The sequence below is a fragment of the Leishmania martiniquensis genome, chromosome 16 (genome assembly GCF_017916325.1).
Source record: "Leishmania martiniquensis isolate LSCM1 chromosome 16, whole genome shotgun sequence".
In the NCBI taxonomy this organism is placed as follows: domain Eukaryota; phylum Euglenozoa; class Kinetoplastea; order Trypanosomatida; family Trypanosomatidae; genus Leishmania; species Leishmania martiniquensis.
This window is the reverse complement of record NC_090151.1, coordinates 43,804-65,629: the sequence shown is the minus strand read 5'-3', so window position 1 is coordinate 65,629 and position 21,826 is coordinate 43,804. Positions and strand designations below refer to the sequence as shown.

The 21,826-nt window shown below is 60.7% G+C and overlaps 2 protein-coding genes across 2 annotated transcripts; both read left to right on the top strand.

Annotated features, from left to right (window-relative positions):
* Positions 1-720: 720 nt before the first annotated feature.
* On the top strand, positions 721-1,506 carry LSCM1_05652 (uncharacterized protein; the record flags this gene model as incomplete). Its single annotated transcript, XM_067323098.1, has 1 exon — positions 721-1,506. One exon carries the CDS (start codon positions 721-723, stop codon positions 1,504-1,506), a length of 786 nt encoding a protein of 261 aa, XP_067179733.1.
* A 2,680-nt stretch (positions 1,507-4,186) lies between these two features.
* On the top strand, positions 4,187-17,497 carry LSCM1_05651 (uncharacterized protein; the record flags this gene model as incomplete). Its single annotated transcript, XM_067323097.1, has 1 exon — positions 4,187-17,497. One exon carries the CDS (start codon positions 4,187-4,189, stop codon positions 17,495-17,497), a length of 13,311 nt encoding a protein of 4,436 aa, XP_067179732.1.
* Between the last annotated feature and the right edge of the window lie 4,329 nt (positions 17,498-21,826).

Genomic DNA, 21,826 nt, shown 5'->3' with positions numbered 1-21,826 from the left:
TGTTGGCGCTCGTCTCTCTGCTTTTGCCCATCGTGACGCTGCGTCGATGGGGTGGTGGTGGTGGACAGCGAGTGGGGCCGAAGGAGGCAACGGCAGGCCCCAAGGCATCACCCGCGGAGGCCCCCCTCCATCCCCCCGACATTATGTGGCGCAGCCGACCAGCACTCCCCAAAGAGAGCGATCTGCACCGCTGCTCATCTGATTTGGCGCGCATGCGTGTCGCGCCACCCGCTGACTTCACTACTGTTGGCTGCTCCCAGGAAGGGAAGAGGCACCGTGGGGCGCGAGTCATCAGAGACCCCAGCGCCTCACTCTATCTGGAAGTGGGGGAGGGGGCGGCGCTGAGATTCTAGATTTGCGGCATAGCTGTACGGGGTGTCCACACGACAGCGTGGCGCTTAACACGTGCGCTGTGTTGTGTCGGGGGAGGCAGATGGGCCGGTGACAGACAGCGGTGTACTTCATCAAGCGCCTATCTCATATCGGCACGGTCGAATGCGCGCGCACGTGGCGCACCTGTTCTTCTTCAAGCGTCCCTGCTTTGAGTTCAGCCCACGGTGCTGATGGCACCCTCCAACTGTTCGCTCTACTCCGCTTCCGCTGCCTTGCCGTCTTAGTGACTTGCGCATACACAGCCGTGCACACGCAGGAGCAGTGACGGCACACACACACACACGAGAGAGAGAAAGAGAGGGGCCGACCGGCAAAGGGCCCACAGATATGTCCGGGAGGCACAGAGGTGCGGCCAACTGCAACGGCTATTCGGCGCCAAGTGGGCAAGGAAGCATTTCCTCGTCTTCCTCGCAGGGCCAACAGCAGCAGCGGACGCATCGCTACACCAGCCACACAAGAGGCACTGCTGCGTTGAGCGCGCCTTATCCGCGCCAAGGGGGTGTGACGGAAGGGGGTGGGCGAGGGCAAGCCCCGCGCATTCGCGGCGAGCCACGCGTCCTCGCGCCACCGCACACAGGTGGTGGGAATCGCCGCCCCCTCAACACCGCTACAGCGAGCAGAGGGCTGGCATGTTTGATAGAAGAGGCGCCTCGCACCAAGACAGCATCTTACGTCACCCCACACGACGCAGTTCAGTCGCAACCCGCCCAACACGGCGCCACCGTCGTTCGCTCAGGCAGCTCCCCTACAGAGGGCGGAAGTATTCTCTTCTTCAGCAGCGTCCAGAAGAAGGGCGGCGCCTTCACTGCCTCGGAGCGGGAGACCTACGCACAGCTACACCGCAGTCGCGCAATTCCCAACGTTAACCGAGGCAGAAATGCGGGCAATGTGATGGGCAGCGGCGTCTCGGCGAAGTCTGTCGCTCAGCAGTACGCCGACTTGGAGAAGGACCGCGAGGCGCGGGCGCTTGCGCAGGCAAAGACTGCTGTGTTCGGCTCGAAGCGCTCGCGCTTTTCTTTGAACGATTCACCCAGCGAGGAGGAGGAAGACGATGGTGACAGCGGCAGGGACACAGCGGCCCGGAGAAATCGCCTTTCAAGAAGTTCTCAATGAATGGCAGAGGTGAGTGTGGGCTAAGAGCGCCGCTTTCGACATCGGCTCATCGCTTCGATAGCGCGGCGGAGGGGGGCGGCTGCGGTGTCTGGCGCTCTATTTCGGAAGGGAGGCGGCAATGGGATGGCGATGGCCCCGGCCCCGTCGCCATTCGTGGGGCAGAAGCTGAGGGCCGCCGCTGCTGCCGCCGTGCCCACGCCGACAACGGAACACGAGGGAGACACAGGTGGCCCCTCACGAGCTGTTGTGGTCATCCACATGCACGACTTGCGGTATAGCGCAACCGCTCTCCTTGTCGCGTCTGCTCTCTCTCTCTCTCTCGCTTTGTGCAGGTGCACGCGCTTGCGTGCCTTCGTAGACAGTTTGGTGTAAGTGTGTGTGTGCGCGTGTGTCATGGATACAGCAGCGTGAAAAAAAAAGCGCTCTCTGAAAAAAAGCACCAGTTGGAAACGGTATTTCTCACGCATGAGATCGCCGTGCAGTCCTCTCGTCCCCCCTGCCGTACGCTTCTTCCCCTCTCCGCGCATGCACTTACTATCCTTAGCACGTGCGTACTCTCAGGGTGGCGGCGATCTTTTGCGTGGATGCTGCCTCGTGGAAGCCCCCCTTCTTGTCCATCTCTCCTGCCTGTCTCCCTCCCTTTTCCTAACTGCTGTCTCTGGCACTGCAACAACGTTCTCTGTCTTATGTACGTAGTGGCGGGACGGTGCCCATCGCTCACGAGTGCTGCCCCCATTCTGCCACCGTAGGTTTACTCTGTCCTATTAGCAGTGCGCATCAACAGTTCGATTCATTAGTGTTGCTGCTCTCAGTTGTCGGAGAAGAGAGGCGGGGCGAAGGCGGTATGCCCGGTGCTGTTGGCGCCACCTCGAATCGCATACTTGATTGATTTTATTTTCTGACGGGGCTTTCCGTCTGCAGTGCCGCTTGGGGTGAGTTCCTGCGCCTTTCTACGCTCTTTTGGCCGCTTCCTCGATTCGTTGTTGCCAGCCCCCCCCTCCTTCCCTCCCTCCCTTACTCTCCCTTTCTCTCCCTCCCTCACGTGTGTGCCCTCTCTGCTTCCCTCGCACTTCCTGCCGACCATATCCTTACCTTCTCTTGTTTTTGGGGTGCTCTACCTCTCCGTCTCTATCTTTTGTCGCTCCCCTTCGACAACTGCTGTGGATCACGCTCGGCCGAACGTGGCGGACGCTACCGCGGCAACTCTTCCGTTCTGCCAACTAAGCCGCCACCTCCCGTTCCAGATTAGTATATGGGGGCATTGCTTAGACATGCGCAGGCCTGTATACGTAGTCTTGAGCACAACGACGCTTACCTCTAGCACATCCTGCGAACCAACTCTACCTTATCACAGTCTATACTTGCACCGCTGAAGTCTCTCCCCCCTCCGCGTCGCGGCCCCGTTCCAGTTGCCGTGAGAAGTTTGTCGTTCCCCAACTTTGTCTCTCGTCCTCCCTCTCTCTTCAACGGCTTCTGCGTCTCTCTGTGCTCTTTCTCTACGCAACACTCTATACCGCACACACACACTGCTGACGCCCTAGTTGCCGCGGAGCCTCTCCTCTCCCCCGCTTGCTCATAGTGGTTCCCGGCCCCCTCTTCAACCTCTCTTTCCCCTCCTGGACCACACTCGGAAGAGTCGGGGGGAGGGGCAGCGGCTCAGGCGGACAGAGAGAAGACGCCAACCGTATACACATCACGCGCCCTTTTCTCTCTGCGCGGACAGAAAATCAGCGTGCACAGGAGCTGGGCAAACCAAACGTGCCGAGGCGCGCACAGCGGAAGGCGAAGAAGTCACGAGGGAGGAACACAAAACGGGTGACGGGCCGAACGTCTGCACGTGAGGGAGGAACGCGAGCCTCTTCGCTCGAGGCTCGCAGATACTGTACGCCTCCGCAATTCCACCGCGTTTGCGTCGTGGGTGCATCTCTGCACCCGACTCAACTCTTTTTTGGCGTTCTCTTTGGTGGTGGGAGGGGGCCGCTGCGTTTCATTTCTGCCTTGGCGCTTTCCCCACGCGTTCGCAGTGGCGCCGATCTTGTGTTCCTTGACGCTAAAGTATAGACACACCGCACGACACACACACACACATACATAACGCTTACTGGCTGACCGACTCAACGGCTGACCCCGTCTCTGTTACTGCTCTTGCGCGCTCTCCCCCTCGGCGAACGGCGCCCCGTTTTTGCTGATTCGCGATCTGTCGCTGCCGCCGTTCGCCACTGTCATCCCCCTTCTCTCTCTCTCCCTCTCGTCCTCTCTCCTCCCTTCCCTTCCACTCGGTGCAGTTGCGTGCGTGTGTGCGTGTAATTTCCTTTCTGCGCACTCCCCTATTATTTATATTTCTGCTGCTCTTTCGTTTCTGTTTTGCGCACGATTTTGTGTGCCGAACCGCGGTGCACTGCTCGTTGTGCAGCGCTGCGTTTGGTCGTGTCTGCTGGCGTTGACTCTCCCTCTCTGCTTCTTTACTACCCAATTTTTTTTCCTTCACACCCTTGTCGCTCGTAGCGCTCTTAGTGGACCGGGAAATCCCACGCAGAGGATTCTGATAGAGTTCTTTTGCGGCAGACCTCCTGTGTGTGTGTCTGTGTGTGCGACGCACTTCCGCGTGTTGCCGTAGCTCACCCACGCCCCTCTTTCTCTCTCTGTCTCTTGCGGAGGCGCGCACCCCCGAAGCTCTGCCATGGCGCCGAAAGACTTCGACGTTGATCTGTTTCTTAAGTTTCTCTTCTCAGTTGTGTTCCTCTTCCTGTGCTGCTTCTCCCTCATGCTGTACGTCGACAAGATGCTGGCCCTCTTCGTGGTGCTTCTGCTGCGCGTACTCGTGCTACCAAGCAACATTCGCCTGTGCTTCTCTGGGCTTCACGTTGCACCTCTGCAAGCCCGCGTGCTGTTCCGAAGGTTCAGCCTGCAGACAGAGAATATGTCGCTGCGAATCGTTGACGGACACGCTACCTTTGCCTTCTGGGGCTTCTGGTTTCGCCACCCGAGGTGGAGTCGGCTGCATGAGTATATGATGGGTGAGAACCTTATCGGCACTCGCTGTCGCGTGCGGCACCGTCTGCGCTACGTTAAGGGCACTATCGTCGCTTTCGACAAGGAGAAGAAAAAAGTATCTGTGCAGCTTGACGAACATAACACGAACGGCAGCAGCCTGGACGAAGACGAGGTTGCGGATCCTGGGGAGGACAGTGCTGCTGTCGACTCCGCGTCTGACCCCCTCGGCGGTGTTCCAGGAAACCTGCGGCGCCCCTCCGCTGCAGCAAATCTTCGCCGCCCCTCCGCCGCAGCAAACCTTCGGCGCCCCTCGGCCTCGGCTGAGGCCTTGTCCTCGTTGAACTTATTTGAGTCTCACAATGTGCGTTGCGGCGGGATTGTCTCCCCCACGCAGCTGGGGCCGCAGCGCACACGATGTAAGGAGTTGAACGCATTGCCAGGGGTATCCTCCAATGTAGATCAGTGCAGCCTCAACGGGGAGCAGACGCACACTGAGGGTCTCGGGGATGAGGTGGTGAAGACGGTGGATTTTAACAATGTGTACATACGCAGTCGGGCCGGCTTGCTGCAGCTGCACTTGAACGGCGTTCGCCTTTGCCTCTATAACGCCACGGGCAAGTACCGAGACCTTGCAAGGGCTGCCGCCGCTGCCGACACCGGTGAGCGACCCTCGCAGAACACGACCTACGCGGATCGCAAGACGAGCAGCGGAGGCAGCTCGCACGCCGCGCCGAAAGGCGACCGCGGATCGACAGCGTCCGGCGGTGGGCAGGGCGGAAAGAGAAGAGGAATCTCGGGCCTGCTACAGGCGCTAGGCAGGTACGTGCTCTCTTACGGGGAGGCCGACCTCGACGAGCACGAGCGAAAGACCGCTCAGGAGTCTTCAGAGCTTCGCGCAGCGCGAATGCTGCAGGAGCACAACATCCTCACCACCAGCTTTATGCAGAAGTTTTTTAACTTCATCGGGTGCGCAGAGGTTGAGATCTGTGCCGCTCAGATCGACATTGGCGACGCCGCCTCATCGCATCCATACTTCCTGCATTTCACCTTCCAGCAAGGCGAGGGACGAGTGTTCTTGACGAAGGACAGCTGTCCCGCCCTTGACCTATACCGCTCCGTGGTGGAACTGACGTTGCGTGAGGCGGACATACGAATGGCGCAGATGGACAGCAAGCTGCACAAGACGCAGGTCATGCGGAATGCGACGCTGCTCGAGCGGGCGCGTCTGCTGGTGTCTGGTGTCGCCCTGCCGTACGAGCGCATGCCTTTCGAAGCGGCCGCGCCGTCCGAGTTGATAGCCGAGTACGGTATCTTGATGGACGGCAAAAACAAGGGTACAGTGCACGTCGTCTTCTACAAGGACACCCCGAACGTGTATGCAGGGGAGCCGGTGCGGCGTGGCACGCTGCCCACGACCGGGGTTGAGGTGCTGATCGATGCCCCGGTGTTGCGTTACGGTCCTTGGCTGGAGTACTGCCGCACACAGCTGTGGCAGTACTTTTTGCCACCCAATTACCTCCCCTTGCAAGCGCTGCACTTCGAAGTGGGCAAGCCGCGACCCAACGCCGGCTTCGAGCTGCTCGTCATGTTTCTGCGCGCCACCACAGTTGAAATCCCATTCAAGCGGCGCAGCATTGTACCGTCGCCGCCGTTTGGCATTCGGGACTCGAGGCGCAAGGGCATGGTGGTGGCGACGATAGGCGAGGGTGCCCAGTACATCCAGCCCGCCTTCTTTCTCCTTCCGGGGGAGGAGAAGCAAATCTTTGAAAGCCTTTTCATTGCCAAGAACGTCAACGTTTGGGCAAACGGCGTGCTGGATCGGGAGACGATTTTGTGCAACGCCGAATCGCTGCACTTCTTCCTCGACCGCCAGGACGATCGGCTCTGGAACGGGCGCAAGCTGTGGAACATCCTGGCGAAGCTCTCGGGGGTGAAGCTATACTGGTATATGGTCTACGTCGACTACTTCCTCGACCTCCTCAACGATTGGCAGTTCTCAGCGTGCATGTACCACGGCGTGCCGCTCACAACAGAGATGTTCAATACGGTGAATCGCGCCGTCCGCAACTTTGTTCCCAACGTGAAACGCTTTGAAGTCTTTGTCGAGTCGATGGGGACTGTCTACCTCAACGCCAACACGCTCAACGTCGTCTACGCCGACGACCCGAACGACCTCTCCCACAACGTCATGGCGATTCTTAAATTGCAGTCCGGCTGCTTCAACATGGTCTATCCGAGCGACCAGTACCAGCTCAGCTTCGAGAACGAGTTGGCGCGGCCAATAGAAGCCTCGGTGCAGGAGCTGAGGGCGTACCTGAGCCTACCACTCAGTCACCCTCTCTATCATGAGGTGAGCAGCGCCACTCCCTGGGCTTGCGCGGAGGAGTTCCGTCTGCAAGGGCTCTTCACGATGCAGGTGCCGAATCAGTCGATCCCGCTGCCTCGAAACAACCTCGACACGACCACTGGCCGCACACGCTACCACAATTTCTTCGACCTCGACTTCGAGTTCCTGAACCTGCGCGGGACACTCATGGGCACGCATATCAAGGCTCTTACGAAATGCTTCCAGAACATGTTTCTCGGCAGCACATTGACCATCGCGCCTGACGAGCTGTTTTGGCTGCTAGCAAAGCTGCAGTCGCACGCCACAACGGGCAAGAATAGACGGAGAGAGTTCAAAGAATTCCTGGAACGGAGCCAGCCGGCCCGAAACGACACAGAGATCTGCATAACGGTGCGGCTTGTCGATGTCAGCGCGGTGGTGGCCACCAGCCAGGTGACCAGCGCGCCGCAGGTCAGCTTATCCACTGGGCTCTTCACCTTCACGTATGTGAAACAGTTTGCTGTCGCGGACACTGCCGTCTCCCTCTCGCCACTGACTGTGCGCTTCGCAGACCACCACGGCAAATTTTCGCGAAACGCAGAGTCGTACATAGTCGTCGGCGCCATCACGGCGGGGCTCGTAAAGCACTTTGGGCGTATGCCCCTGAAGCCGAAGGTCTATGAGTCAATCGACGTTTACGTGGGCGGAGTGTCGCTGGAGGTTGAGGCTGAACAGCTGGCAATGTTGGTAGAGATAGCGCAGACGGTGGCAAGACACTTTGCAGCAGAGGATTCAATGATGGAGGCGGAGGTTGCTGAGGCGCTGTCGACGGCGGAGCTGTCTGCCGAGAAGGTTGTCCACGGTGGCCCGCTGCGCAACACCACGGGCCTCCTCACGAAGGGCATGCGACGCCGAAATACGGCGCAGAACAGCGTGCTGACCACCTATCGATTCCCTGCTGGGGCGAAGAAGGAGTCCGCTGGCGCTGGCAGACGTTTTGCCGGCCACTCAGAGGACTGGGAGGGTGTGCATGGAAATGACGGCGAGAACGGCGCGGTGGAAATGCAGGCGTGGCACTCAGTGCAGCGCACCGAAAAGCTGGCGGCCTGCCACGCATACGACTGGGCAGACGTCGACGGCGCTGTCGTCGCCGACACCCATGACCGCGCGCATGGCGAGCCAACGTCGCCGCTGACAATGTCGGCCATTAGGGGTGCATGCGCCGCTGACGCTGCAGTCACTTCCGGCGTCTCCACTGGAGACGGCGGCGGTCGCGCTCCCATTCTGCACTCCTATGAATCGGATAGCGGGTACTCGTCGCTTGGAAAGCAGAGGAACGACCGCAAACGCCGTCGCCGCGTCTTTGGTGGCGCCAGCGCCGTCACCACTGAGGCCTCCGACGACGACCACAGTGATCAGGGCTGGCACCCTTTCGCGTCGCAGGTGGCGCCCGAGGTTGCCCTCGAATTTGCTAAGTTCATGGAGGCGTCCAATAGGGCAGATGATGACTCGCGCGACTACGGATTGTCCTTCTTCTTGGTGAATGTCGGCACGGTGAGGGGGGTCGTGCGCATCGGCGAGGAAGGCTACGCGTCTGTAGAGTTGCCGCTGGGCGTGACGGCTGCGCAGTCGACTGTGAACGACGGCAACTCAAATAAGCGGACCAGCTTAGCGGTGAAGGACGTGGGGGTGCAGCTGCTGCTAAGCCGCACAAGTGAAGTAGCGCAGACATACCTTCCCTCCGTGCGAGGTGACACCTCAGCTGGGAAATATCTTGAAGTCCTCTCGCTGCACACGTCGGTATGTGCGCGGCAGTATGTGGCGCATCCCTTTGACAACAGCCTGGCCAAGCACCGACAGCGGCAGCAGCAGTTCGTTGAGGAGAACGACTACGAGCACCTCATTCGCTTTCCCTTCAACAAGACGTCGACGCAGCCCCCGGCAACACCAGCGCACGCATCTGAGCCGACGGCGGCCGCCCTCGCCCGGGAAAGCTCGATAGAGGGGGCAACACCGACGACGGTGCCTCGAGCTCCAAATTTTGCCGCATCTGTGACGGAGCCAGCAACGCTCCCGCGAGTGTCGCTGCAAAGTCCAATAGCGCCACCTTCTACTACGCACGGCTTGTTCTCGCCATCGCAGCAGACGAGCGCGCCACCGTCATCACCACTAACAACTCGCGAATGGCTCCCACCCACGCTGTCCTTACCGTCGAATCGCGCTGACGTTGCCGAGGGTGCGACCACGCCTCCACTCGGGCGCGCCTTGAGTGGCGGGTCCCCTGACCCGTCACTGCGGTCGTCCCCTGATTCGCAGGACACCGTCGTCCACACACAGCTTACCGGAGAGGGAAACGATGCGTCGCAGCTGCAGGGCACGTTCCCCTCCCTCTCCGCCACTCTCCATCTGGGTGAGAAGGACGACCCGGATACGAGTCATCACTTCGCCACGTGCATGTCGGCGTCTTCAGAGCGATGCTCCTCGGGCGTAGGCAGCGCAGATATCGACTCTTTTTTCGACACGTCTTCGTCTGACTCTCTGTCGCGGCAACGGGTCATAAACAAAGCCTTCGCGAGCGACGGCTGCATCACATGCGGCCAGCAGGCTAAACGTGCTGCGGACACGAAGAGTAGCGGTCACCACGATATCGGCGTTGACCAGCCAAGTGGCACAATTGCGCGGCCTGATGGCAACCCAGGTGCTGCCGGCGGGGTTCGTGCAGCCCGCACAGGCGTCAGAGGCGATGGGGCGGCACACGGCACGGCGACGTTGCTGTCGGGTAGGGCAGCCGCACATCGCTTCTACCGAGCTTTGGACAAGGCGGAGAGCGACGACAATGGCACCTGCGCCCTCGAATACTGGCCGCCTCGGCCGCCGAGCAGTGCCCGTAAGGTGCGCGATTGCACTCGATTTCATGCGCAGCTGCCCATCGTGGGATTTTACCTCATCAACAACGTCGAGCACCGCGCGCCGCCCTTTTTCTCGTACGCGAGGCAGCGAATGCTTCAGCGCGAGGAGGACCTCTTTGGGTGGGCCCGCTGCATTGCCGACAACCGTGAGCGCTCGCAGAGCAATTCCACCTCGCGCCATCTGCACATTGCCTTCCTTGATCCGCTGACACTCTTGGTGACGCCGGAGTCTGCAGTCCTGACGGGAGATGCAGTGCGACTCATCCTACACGCTCGCCGCTCCCTTCGCGGGCATCGCTTTGAGATGCCACCCGACGCGTCCGCGTTGGGGAGCCAGAGGACCGCACCGAGTACGGCAGCGGAGACGCTGCTTCTGCGGCCGCGCGTGAAGAAGAGTACGGCGCGAACGCAGCAGAGGCGCTGGCTGTGGGAGAGCATCATCGTGAGTATTGCGGCGCCCACGATAGAGGCGAAGTTGCTCACGCGTCTGCCCGTGCCGGCGGAGAACCTGCCCAGCCAGTCGAGTGAGGCGGATGGTGTGTATACGTCCACGGTGATGGTGCGCAACCTCCGCATGGTTCTGGCGCACAATCGACCTCCTACCGGCGAGGAATTGGCGGCGGAGGCAGCGCATCGGATGTCTGCGTCTGTGAAGTTGGATACGATTGCTGCCATTACGCAAATCGAGTCGGAGCCGCTGAAGCGTGAGGGCAACCTTGTCGTCGAGGTCCCTGGCCTCTGGTATAATTCCGAGAAGGACACCATAGCAGTTTGCCTCCTCACTCAGGTCGCTGCCAAGGCCAAGAGGGACCTGTGGCGCGGCGCTGACGGCTGTGCGTCGAACATAGAGGCGTCTGACGTGGCTGTTCATGTGACGCGCGACTTTTCGGAGTACGTGCATGGGGCCATGTGCCTCCTGCAGGACGTCGCTACCGATGTTCAGCGGCGCGTGCACGCCATCGGTGACTTTTCCTTTGCCGGCTCTCCATCCGTTGCCGCCTCCCAGTTGGACTCGCCCGCGTTTCCACGAGAGCACACGCTGCCCCCAGTGTCTATCGGGTCCGACACAAATAGCCGTGCCGCAGCGTCTCCACTGCGTGAGGTTCTCTATCTGCGAAAGGGGCGGGTCGTGCAGGGCAAAGGCTTCCTGGGGCATTTCGCAGTGACGCTCATCGACACGGTGCGAGTGGGGCAGCGCATTGTGGTGAGGCAGACGAAGCTGAACCGCCTCGAAATTCACAGACCGTTTGTAAATTTTGTTGTCGTGATTCCGAACCTCTCGCGTGATCGAAACGTGCACGTCCAGGGCATTGGGGAGATCGATGAGGTCCACGCGTCTGTGTTTCCATCGCTGCTCCACGTCCTGCACCCCCCGGGACTGCGGCGCCGCCAAGACGCGGTAGCCTCCACAGGTGGCTCGCCGGACTCCCTCGACAGCAGTGCCCCCTTTCTCCAGCCAAGCGGTACCGCGTCCGCGGGCACGATGGTGTTCACTCAGTTCTCCGGTGGCGCTTCCGGTCACATCGACGCCGTGGAGCCGGAGAGTCGGTCACTGTCGTTTATCTGCGACGGCACGTTCACAGTGCACCAACTGGATCTCCGCGCGCAGCAGTTTGACACGAACTATCTTCAGCTCGTGGGGAAGGACCTGACGGGCTGTGCCGAATCTCGCGCTGAGGGCGTGGCGTCGCGAGAGTGTGTCCAAACAGAGGCGCTGACAGAGACGATATCAGAGAGGCTGAAGGAGCGGCTGCGCTACAAGGCTAACAGGGCCCGAGAGCGGGCAAAGCGCAGCCGCTACCCGGCACCTCCCGAGACGACGGAGCAGCTTCTTCTGCGCTCCACCGCGTCCTTCTTTGCGCACGAGGTCCGCGTGCACTATGTAGCCGACTGTCTCATGGAGACTATATCGCACGACCCGAACATGCTGGTGCGAGGAGCGTCTGCAAACCAACGCCTACAGACCAGCAAGGTTTTCTCCGCCGCTGTCACAGATGTCGCCCTTGTGGCACAGTTTTCGCAGCAGGTCAACCTCAAGGGCGAGCAGGTGAACCTGCACATGACGGTTCATGGAAGCGTCTTCGACTTACCGCACTGTGTGCGCGCTGCAGAGACGCTGCACCCGCAAGTGCATGCGCTGATTAGTTCATGGCGGCAGGCATTGCGTACGGCGAGCCGGACAATGCGCCCTAGGCCCGCGGCGGACAAGTGTGGAGGCAGCCCCAGCCTCCGTGGAGGGAGTAGCAGCAACTTAGCACTGCAGCAGAGTAGAGCGGTTACCTTCCAGGTGCAGGCGATGGGGATTACCGGATTTGTGGGCCTGCCGCAGGGAATCGTGCAGAAGTTCCTGCTGCCGCAGGTCTCTCTCTTCACAAAGATGTCGTCGAACGGGCGAGCCGATTTGAAGCTGCACTTTCACCCGTTCACGATCACGGCCCACAACACGCCTCGTGAAAATTACTGTGTCGTGCTACCTCACGTCTACGTCCTCTACGCACATGACCCTATCAAGATGCTGTGCAACGTCACTCTGGGCGCCATCGCCATCACCATCACACCGCTTTTTATCAATCACAGCCTCCTTACCTATGAGAAGGTGATCAACGACATTGTCGGCGTATTAGCGACGCCGAAGGTGGATGACGACGACGCGGAGAGGCCAGCGGCCGCAGCTCCGTTTCCTGCCAACACGGTCGATGCAACCCTCCGGCGCGACAGGACTAGCTCCATATCGAGCTTGCCCGGCAGGCCCTGTATACCGGGGGGCGGCGGGAGCGGCCGCGGCTCAGGCCGCGGCCCGAAGTTTCCGGCACACGCCACTCCATCCTCAGAGACCGCAACGGCGGGGAAAGGCGGGCATCTCGACAGGCAACGTCGTGGTGCTCAGCTCGCCGGTGCCGCCGGGGAGGACCTTGGGTCTACGGCCGCTGCGGATACGGCGACCTCCACTGCGCCGCTATCTGCGAGGCGAAAGCGCCGGCAGAGCTTCTTGTTCCTCTTGCAAGGGGTGCGCCTCTCCTACCTGACTTCCTTGACAACACTGCGCTTCACGATCCGCAGCTTAAACGCGACAGCGGAAACAACAGAGGGTCGAACGCGGCACACGCTACACTGGGTGGTTCACGCCTCGAATGCACAGGCGGCGCTCGTTGACCGTGACGATCACGACCAGATGGTCGCGACGTACAACAGCCTCTCACGGCACAGCCGTCTGGCAAGCCGAGAACGGCAAGGCGCCGGTTGTGCGTACAGCAGTTCACGCGCGTCATCGAGCAAGCGTGCCGCTGACGTAGCCAACATAATGAAGACGGCGCATCCACTCAGCGGCTTCTTATGGGGCTCTATCGCCCTCTCCTTTACGCTGTCCAGCGGCAAAGTGGACGAGAACCGCGCGAGGGCCGCGCTGCAGGAAAGTACGTCTCTTGGTTCCTATAGCGAAGAGCTGCAGAAAGCGCTGCTGGACGCCCTCACCACCTCGACCTCCCAGTGGGAGCTGACGGTGTTCGAACCTCTGGTGGTCGTGCGCTTTGGACTCGACGCACTCATGCAGCAGTGTGTTCGCGAAACGGAGGAGGACATACGACTCATGAAGGCAGCGACCTATGAGGCAGATCTCAGTGCGAGTGTGGGGCTTCGCCAACACAAGCGCTTCCAGCGACTGCAGAAGGAGAAGAAGCGCATCGATAGTTTCATACAGCGAGCGGAAAGGGAGCGCCACCAGAAGCTGCGCACTATGACGGAGCGCGTCGTAGACGACGTAGCGAAGCTGCGCAGCATGCTTCTTAGGGACACAGACAAGGGTGACGTCTTGCTTGATTTCTTCAAGATTCGGCACTCGCACAAGGTGGTGACGTCGGTGCGCAACTTCATGGTGGTGCTCCCCTTTGGAGACGCCGCGTATCGCAGCATCCTCGAGGAGCTGCCCGGGACGTTTGCCTGTGGGCAGACGGACCGACACATTCACACGGCCTCGTGCTTGAGTCGGCGGAAGTTCATCCCGTCGTTGGCGTTTAAGACAAGGATGAACGACATCTCCTTTATCTGCAACTTGGAGGTGGTGAAGCATATTGTTCCAGTGCTTGTCGCCGATCAGCGCCGTTTTGTACGCGACGATTCGATGCAGGCCAGCGCCGGCACGGCGGATCAGGACTACACGACCTCTGTTTTCTTCTATGGCCGCCTGCTTGCCTTGAACAGCCATTTCTACTTCACAGACGGGTCGCCGCTGGGCAAGTCCACGACGCTGCGGGGCCTCCTCCGCGACACCCCCATTCTTGGTGGGCAAGGTGAACTGACAAGCTACGCCGCCGATGAGCACCGGCGCTCGCTTAACAGCATTTCTGTCATCTCCGTCGAAGCGCCGCTGCGCATCGAGAAGCGAAATCGCACGATGCGCGTCGGCGTCGTTGTGGACGTGTCGGAGCCGAAGGCGCGTGTGTCGTCGCGTATACTCAGCATTGTGCGCGAGCTGTCGCAGGAGCAGACGACGGTGTCGTTGCAGGCCCGGCTGCAAACACATGGTTGTCACCACTTGCCGTCGCCGCCGCCGCTCCTATCGCGGAGAGTCGACAAGAATGCTGACATCATGGACCGAAGAAGAGGGAGCGACCCGCACGGCGTCCATGGAAGTGCCGGCGCAGCAGCCGCGCAGGCAGAGCGAAAGGCGCCGCTATCCCTTCATCTCGACATCACCGGTCGGCTGGAGGCGAGTGATTTGTCTGTCTTCTCGTACGTGAATCCCGATGAATGGGGCACGCAGAGCTGCCCCACACCTTCCGGGGTCGCCGGCTGCAGTGCGGCTGGTCGCGCCTACGCTGGCTCGCGCTCGCTGCGGACGATCTCAGTGCCGGTGACACGTCGCCGCGTGAGCTTTGAGACGCCGTCGTCGCAAAATAATCGCATAGCCGCGATGCGGGATGCCCGGGGGGCACACAGTACGACGGGCAACAGTGCTAGTGTGAAGATGAGCAGCCAGAACTCTGCCCAGGAGCAAGGCAGCGGTGGCATCAACTTCAACTCAGACGCGCGATTCCTCATCATGTCTATCCCTCTGCCAGGTGTGACCTTGCGAGCTGTCATGCAGCTTGGGAAACGCGGCGTGTCTGACGACGTGACCGTGGCACGGGTCGAGGTACGTGCCGGTACAATCGAGCTGAGCCCACGCATTACAGCGCTGGCGCAGGAGGTGGAGAGGTGCGCTAACTCCGATGAGCAATACCGTCTGGAGCGCAACAAAAAGATCATGGCGTTTGTGCAGAGCATGGAGGCGGAGTTGCCGCAGCTGCGTGTACCACTACACTGTCCTCTGGTGGAGGTGCTTGTCCCGATGCCACGAGCGTATGAGTCGGTGCTTGCGCGTGCGCGCATGAACCACGTGCGGCTGCGGCACATCGATGCGACCGTGCTCCAGCAGACAGCGCTTGACAGTAGCAGTGGCAGTAAGGAGGCCAGGAATCTGCTGGAAGACCCCGCTGCTGCCGTGGAAGTGCGCAAGTCGCGCGGGATCATGGCCGTGCACGTGAGCATTAGCGACCTTCGCCTCATCTTCAACTCGGAGCCGGTGGCCTCGACGCACTTTATGCTCTACCTCGATCAAGGTGGCACGATCAACTTTGTCTTCAAGCGCTTTGAGCGTTCTGAGGGGGACGACCGCTTTCTCAGCAAGTTCCCGGACGCGTCCGTTGTCATGGCGATGCGCCGCTTGCGGGCGGAGTGCCAGACAAAACTTGAAGTCAAGTCGATGGAAGTGACCCTACCAGAGGCGGAGCTCACAATCAGCCGGCGCAGTGGCCATATCGGAGTGGTGGACACTGTCACGCTCTACTTGCCTTTCAACGCGGAAGGTAGCGAGCCAAACCTGACAGTTCGACTGCAGCACATATCACAGCTTTTCTTGGTCGTCAATTTGTGGTCCATCACGACGTCGGAGACGCTGAAGACGGCGCGGCGCCTCTTGCGGCGAGGCGCCGCCGGCCGAGAGATTGCCAAGCAGGTAGCAGGTACGCAGCTTGGTCGTCGAGCTACCATGACCAAGACGCTGCTGCAGGGCCAGCGGAGGATGCCCATCGACAGCCGCATCCTCTTCTACCTCGGACTCTCCCGCGCGGTCTGCTTCTTCGACCTCGGCGCTGGCAGCACGCACCGGTTCACCATCGGCGCGTGCAACGTGGTGACGGAGGTTGCCAAGCACGCGAGCGGTTGCTCCGCAAGCTTGCTGCTTGGGCGCATCTCGAACACGTCTATTCGCTCCGAGGGCGTCTTGTCGGGCGGAGTGATGATTGGTGACGTCATGGCCAAAGCCTTTCTCATACAGAATGCCGACGGGGCGGAGGTGTTCGTTCGCTCCCCTGATCAGCGAACCTTCCGGGAGGCGCTGCTGATGCAGCAGGTGCACGTGAATTTCAAGGAGCGGCAGCTGAAGGACATCTTTGAGTGCAAGGTGGGCTGTCTCCGCGGCAATTCCATGGACGGCATTGGCGAGGAGGAGTACACAACGATCGACATGGATGTGCTTCTGCATCGTGGTACGCTTGGGGTGACTCCGAGCACTGTACCGGCCTTTCTGGGCTTCGTGCGGAACATCAGCGCCGTCGTCGCGGAGCAGCGGCGCATCGCTGAGACCCGAATGACGGAGAAGACCGCGCCGGCGCTAACGGCTCAAGCCCCCGTCAGCAACATAAGGACCGTTGTGAAGGGGCCACAAAGGCCTTCGCGGACAATGGAGGATCGAAGCACTGAAAGCCAAAGCGGGTCCCTCAGCGAGGCAAGCGTGGCCACGCAAAAAGCGCGCGCCCGCATCCCTTTTATGGGCAACACTTTACTGCGCGTACCGTGCGGGCAAGTACGTGTCGGACTGGAGGAGACAACGGTGCTGCTGGGGGCCATCGCGTCAGGGGAGGCGGCAGTTGGGTGCGTAGTGCTGAGCTTCCCCAAAGCTCGCCTGTCGTTCGCTGAATGCCCGTGCGATGACTACAGCGCTGCGAAGAAAGTGCTCGTCATCGAGTCACACAATGTCGAGGTGTACCGACCAGGGACGCCGCGCGTGGTGGTCATGGGCTTTCAAGGTGTCAATCACTTTGAGTTCTACACACGGCAGGTGCTCGGCTCAGCAGAGGTGGGCTTCTCGCTTACACTGCGCCAGACTCACCCGTGGACGGGCAACCCGCGTTTCCGTGACTTCGAGGAAATGATTACGCTCATCAAGTCCTTTACCGACAAGAAAAACGCCGATGTCTTTCAACATTTCGGGCGGGTCGACATCGCCGGCTTTAAGGACGATACCCCCAGTCACATGGCACGGCGTGACTCGGGGAACAGCCTTGTCGACACCGCCGCCGGAATCGCTGTCAGTGGCACGGGGGACGGGGGTCTGCCATACGCTACTCCCGGCTCGACTATGGGGCCTGCTGCGGTGGCGGCGACCGTCGACCCGCGCGTCCTCAAGGCGCTGCGCAGCTCTAAATTTTCGCCGCAGCTGCGCTTCGGTGGCGACGTGTCTGTCAACACAGAGGTCATTCTCAATTGGCTGGGAGTGACGGAGAAGATGCTACCGCACGTTGTGCACACGGCGCTGTGCGATAAGCTGGAGAAGCTCCTCCGCTCCCTCTCTGATGTGGCGAGCGAGCGCGTGACGCAGCGAAGCCCGATCAAGATGACGATGGCGGCAGCCACCACCACTTCTGAGGACGTTCGACCAAGTGCTAGAGGGTCGCCACTGCCGCAACCGCCCAGTGCCCCTGAGGCAAGGCGGCTTGACTTCTAGAAGGTGTCTCTGCACCTACCGCGTGCTTCTGTCTCTTCGACTGCGTCAGCGCGTGTGCACGTAGGTGCCCGTCGGTACCTTGTCCGCCGGCCTACGGCAGCGTGTGTATTGCTGAAACGTTGATCGCACTCACTTTGTACTCGAAGCCGAAACGCGAACCCTCGACGGCTGTTCGCGACTCCTTTCGACGCCACGACGTATGAGGACAGAAAGAAGAAACTTCGAAATCTTAACTTCACGCGAGGTGCCGAGAACGCCAGCGGCCCCAGAAAGGATGCGCATCATAGTGCGACACGGGTAGCGTCACAGCGCTTCTTTGCTTTTTCCTGCCCTTCTCGGTGCGCGGCACATCTGTGCCTCTCTGTTCCTCAGCCTCATCGCACCCTTCCCCCTTTACTGCTCTTTGTGTCTTCTCCTCCCTCCTTCCACGCGAGCCCATACCACACACACACACACAGCTGCGCTCGCGATGCTCCGGTGGTCTCGGCTGCTCCATGGGCGACCGCCACCCGTGATGGGGAACGCGAAGAAAATGCGCTTTGCCGGCGTCGACGATAACCCCTCCATCACACACAAGCCATGGGACACCAGCGAGCCTCTGATGGCCGACTACGGCTGGGAGCGCGGTAAGCTGCCAAAGTTTCGCGCTCGCAGTCCGTTTCACCGCCAGCAAATCGCACGCCGCATGGTGACGGAGCTGATTCGAAAGGACTACGTCATTGTGGGCGGGGCTCGCGCCCCGGCACTGCGCATCCTGGCAGACCACGTTGTCGAGCTGGCGAAGGCCGGTGACACAGATTCGCGCCAGCATCTGGCCTACTTCCTGCACGACCCTCTCATGGTCGACAAGGCGTTTGATGAGTATCCGCGTCGGTTCCGTGATATGAATGGCAAGTACGCTATGATGACGCGGTTGAAGGGGCGCCGGCGCGCCGACAACGTCGCCATGTACTTTGTTGAGTATAAGAATCGAGACATGAGCGACAACCACAAGGGCGAGGACTACACAGCCGGGCCAGAGCGCTTCTTCCTGCCGCCGCGCATCGTCGAGACCGAAAAAGGTATTCAGCGTCCGCCACACATGCAGATGGCGTTCGACCGTTGGGCGAGTAAGTTTAAGACGGAGGAGTTTCACCACTGGTGGCGGCTGCGGCACGCCAAGCTGCGCTATTGGGGTGTCCGCAACGTTCCGCATCCGAGCGACGTGGATCCGCTATGGACGGAGAAAGAAGAGGAGGAGTGGCACAACGAGATGCTCGCAAACACGGGCGACTTCGAAGACATCGACCTGGACGACGACTCGTACGAGGCCGCTGGTGAGGGGGGCGGACAGGGCAGCTCCCCGTCTCCCGTAGGGGAAGGACCGGAGCCGCAGAGGAAGCGCTGAGGGTGGGACCTGCATCGCCGTTTCCTGTTGTCTCGTCCTTCCCTTTCCCCTCGCAAGAAGGGCATTGGTGCGCGTGTCATTGCGTCGCGGTCGGGGCTCTTCCCCGACTGGCTCATGTGCGGTCTCTCCCCTTGCGCGCCCGTGCCTGCGTGCTTTTTTTCCAGATTCAGGTTAGCTTCCCCTGTGGGGAGTGACTTGCTCTATGCAGCACTGCTGTGCAGTCCGCCTCGCCCGCTCGTTGTTGTGTACGCACAAGCGCTCGGCTAATCTCTCGACGGGCACAGAGAAAGTGCCACAAGGGCACTTCGTGTTTCCCGAACAACGGGGGCGCCGTCGCGTGCCCGCATCTGCCGCGGGGGAGGTTGCGTAGAGAGTGCACACGCCTCTCTCCGCTACAATCGCACGCACGTCTGATGGAGTGTGTCAATCTAGGCGAGTACGATCGGATGCACGACGGCGTGCATCCATTATCGGAGAGCTGCTTCTCACGCATGGCACAGTGCGAAGATGCGCTTCGTCCCTCTCTTTCTGCTCACACGGGCGCTGCTTTGTCGCCCACATCGGCTTCCGGGCCCCATCAACGAGAGTTCCGCACCGTGTCCATGCGCATAAGTTGGGCCGCATTTCGTACATGTGAGACGTCGAAATTTCTTCCGCTGCTTTCTCCCTGTGCCTTTCTCACTCCCCGCTTCCACTACATCACACATCCTAAGGTATGGGGTGCACTTTGCATTACCGATCTCAGCATTCCGCCGGCAGTGATTGCCTTGAGAGCGCACCGGGCTGCACAGGGCGCCGACAGCGGCTTGGAGAAGGGCCCGCCATCTGGGCGGAGACCTCCTCGCGCTACTTTCGCTCTCTGCTTCCGTTTTCTTTTTGTACGTCTTCTCCGTTTCCCGCACCTCCGTCCCTCGGCTTAGTCGCACGCGTAAACTGGCGTACAACACGCAGGCGCCAGCTGTCAACTCCCTGAGGCATCGCGTCTCTCTCTCTCTCTCCGTCTTCTTCGCCTGTCGCTACGGGAGACAATGCCGCTTAGGAAGAGGGAAGAGGTGTGCGGGAAGCCGAACCGGTACAACTTGCAGACGCTCGAGTACGATTGGAAGGAGCTGCCGAACACTCAGTGCCTCATTCCTCCGCAGCAGCCCCGTGTGCGAGACTTTTGTGCCCGCGCTCGCCAGGACGCAGCCGGCAGACAACTAAACCCCATCACGCACGAACCGCTTCCCTTCCCTTGCCCAGGGTCTCGAAGCAACGTCGCTGTGTCGCCTACGCCGCTGCCCTCTCCATCGCGACCCGCACAAGAAGGGTCAAGGCTCCTCTCCCCGTCGCACGCACACTACGGCAAACGTGACCACGTAGCGGAGCTGCTTGGTGGCAGTGACAGCAGCGTTGGGCTAAAACCTTCGAAAGAGTCGCGGCATCGAGCGCCATCGCCTCTCATTGTAGTAAGCGACTCGCCGCGAACCCCGCGTGACGGTTACCAGCCGAGCTGGGCGTGCCAGCAAGTGGCGCCGAGCCTCTCTCCTGGGCCATACAGCGGAGGCGGTACCCCGCAACGGAGCGCAGCTGCAGCACACACAGAGGCGCTCGGTGTGGATGTCTTCAATTTCGCGTGGTCGCACGATGACATTAGGCGCACTGTCCATACAAACAGCGTAGAGGCACGGCGCTCGTACCTGCGATAGCACTTCACCGCTATGCTGCACTCGAAAGCCCACAGACAGCGTGACGCGTGCATGCGAGTGGGTGCTGCCGCACAGTCGATTGCCACGTACGATCGACTGCCCCTCGCCGAAAAGCTGAACCGAAAAAAACCGACGAGGGAACCATCAGCAATCCAGCTCAACGTGGCGTCACCGGCATCGGCTGTTCTTCGGAGCTTTCCCGTTGTCCAGCTGTCGTACGACGGCCCCAAATGACGAAGAGTGGACATTCTGATCGCGCAGACGCACGGCGCGTAGGGGCTGCGGCGTCAGCTTCGCACCGAAGTGGGGTAGCAGCGCGAGGGGTGCGAATGCCTGCATGCGCAGGCGTGAGCCAATGCGCAAAGGCAACGAGCATCGACATGCGGCCGCGCGTGTGGTAGGTCCTTTTCTCTGTGTATATGCATCTCACCAAGAGAACTTGCTAAGCGGATCATGCCGCTGGCCCTTCGCTCCAGCCCACGCCATGCTAGCTCCGCTGGTGCTGGGAATCGGGCCGAGCTCCTACAGAGTGTGTCTGGATGTGGGTGCCGGTGGGTGGGTGAGTGGGTGGGGGGGGCGGAGGGCATGCAGGGCGGTGTATCGGCTATGCCTGTCGGTGGCGAGGCCGTGCATGGGACTGCGACGGTGCCCACGTGTGCGCGATCGGTACGGAGGGCGGGGTGTCGGCGTGACACTGGCGTGCATCCCGCCCGGCCCTCACTCTGGCCACTGGTGCGGGGAGCATGTGCCGCTCCGGAGACGGGGCTGCGCGGCGTGGCGCCCGGCGAGGGGCCCCTGCGTAGCGAAGCTGGCGCGCGCATCGCTCCAATGCTCGCTGCTCAAACAGACATGCGTTCTGCAAGTGTGGAGGGCGGTGCGGCAGTGGCCCCACCTACGCCATTTGCAGTGTCTTCGCTTCTGTGCTCGTCGGCCACAGATGGGGGCACGCGCTGTTCGCTCCAATAATGCCGCTCGCTTCGACCTTCGTAGCTTTCTCTGCACCCCCCTTCCCTCCCCCGTTTCGCTCACATTTTGATCTGCATCTGAGGCTCAGGTTGCTCAGCCATTGCACCGTAAGCACGCAGCGCTATTCGCCTTTTTCTCGCTGCCCTCCTCTCTCCCTCTCTCTCGCCCATAGCACCGCTTCCGTTCGTCCAACACGTCACAGAAGCAGCCGTCTCGCGACTGAGCTGCTCTTACTTCATCCGTACAGTATTGCGTCTCCCCCCTCTTCAAGCATCCCCACTCGCGAAA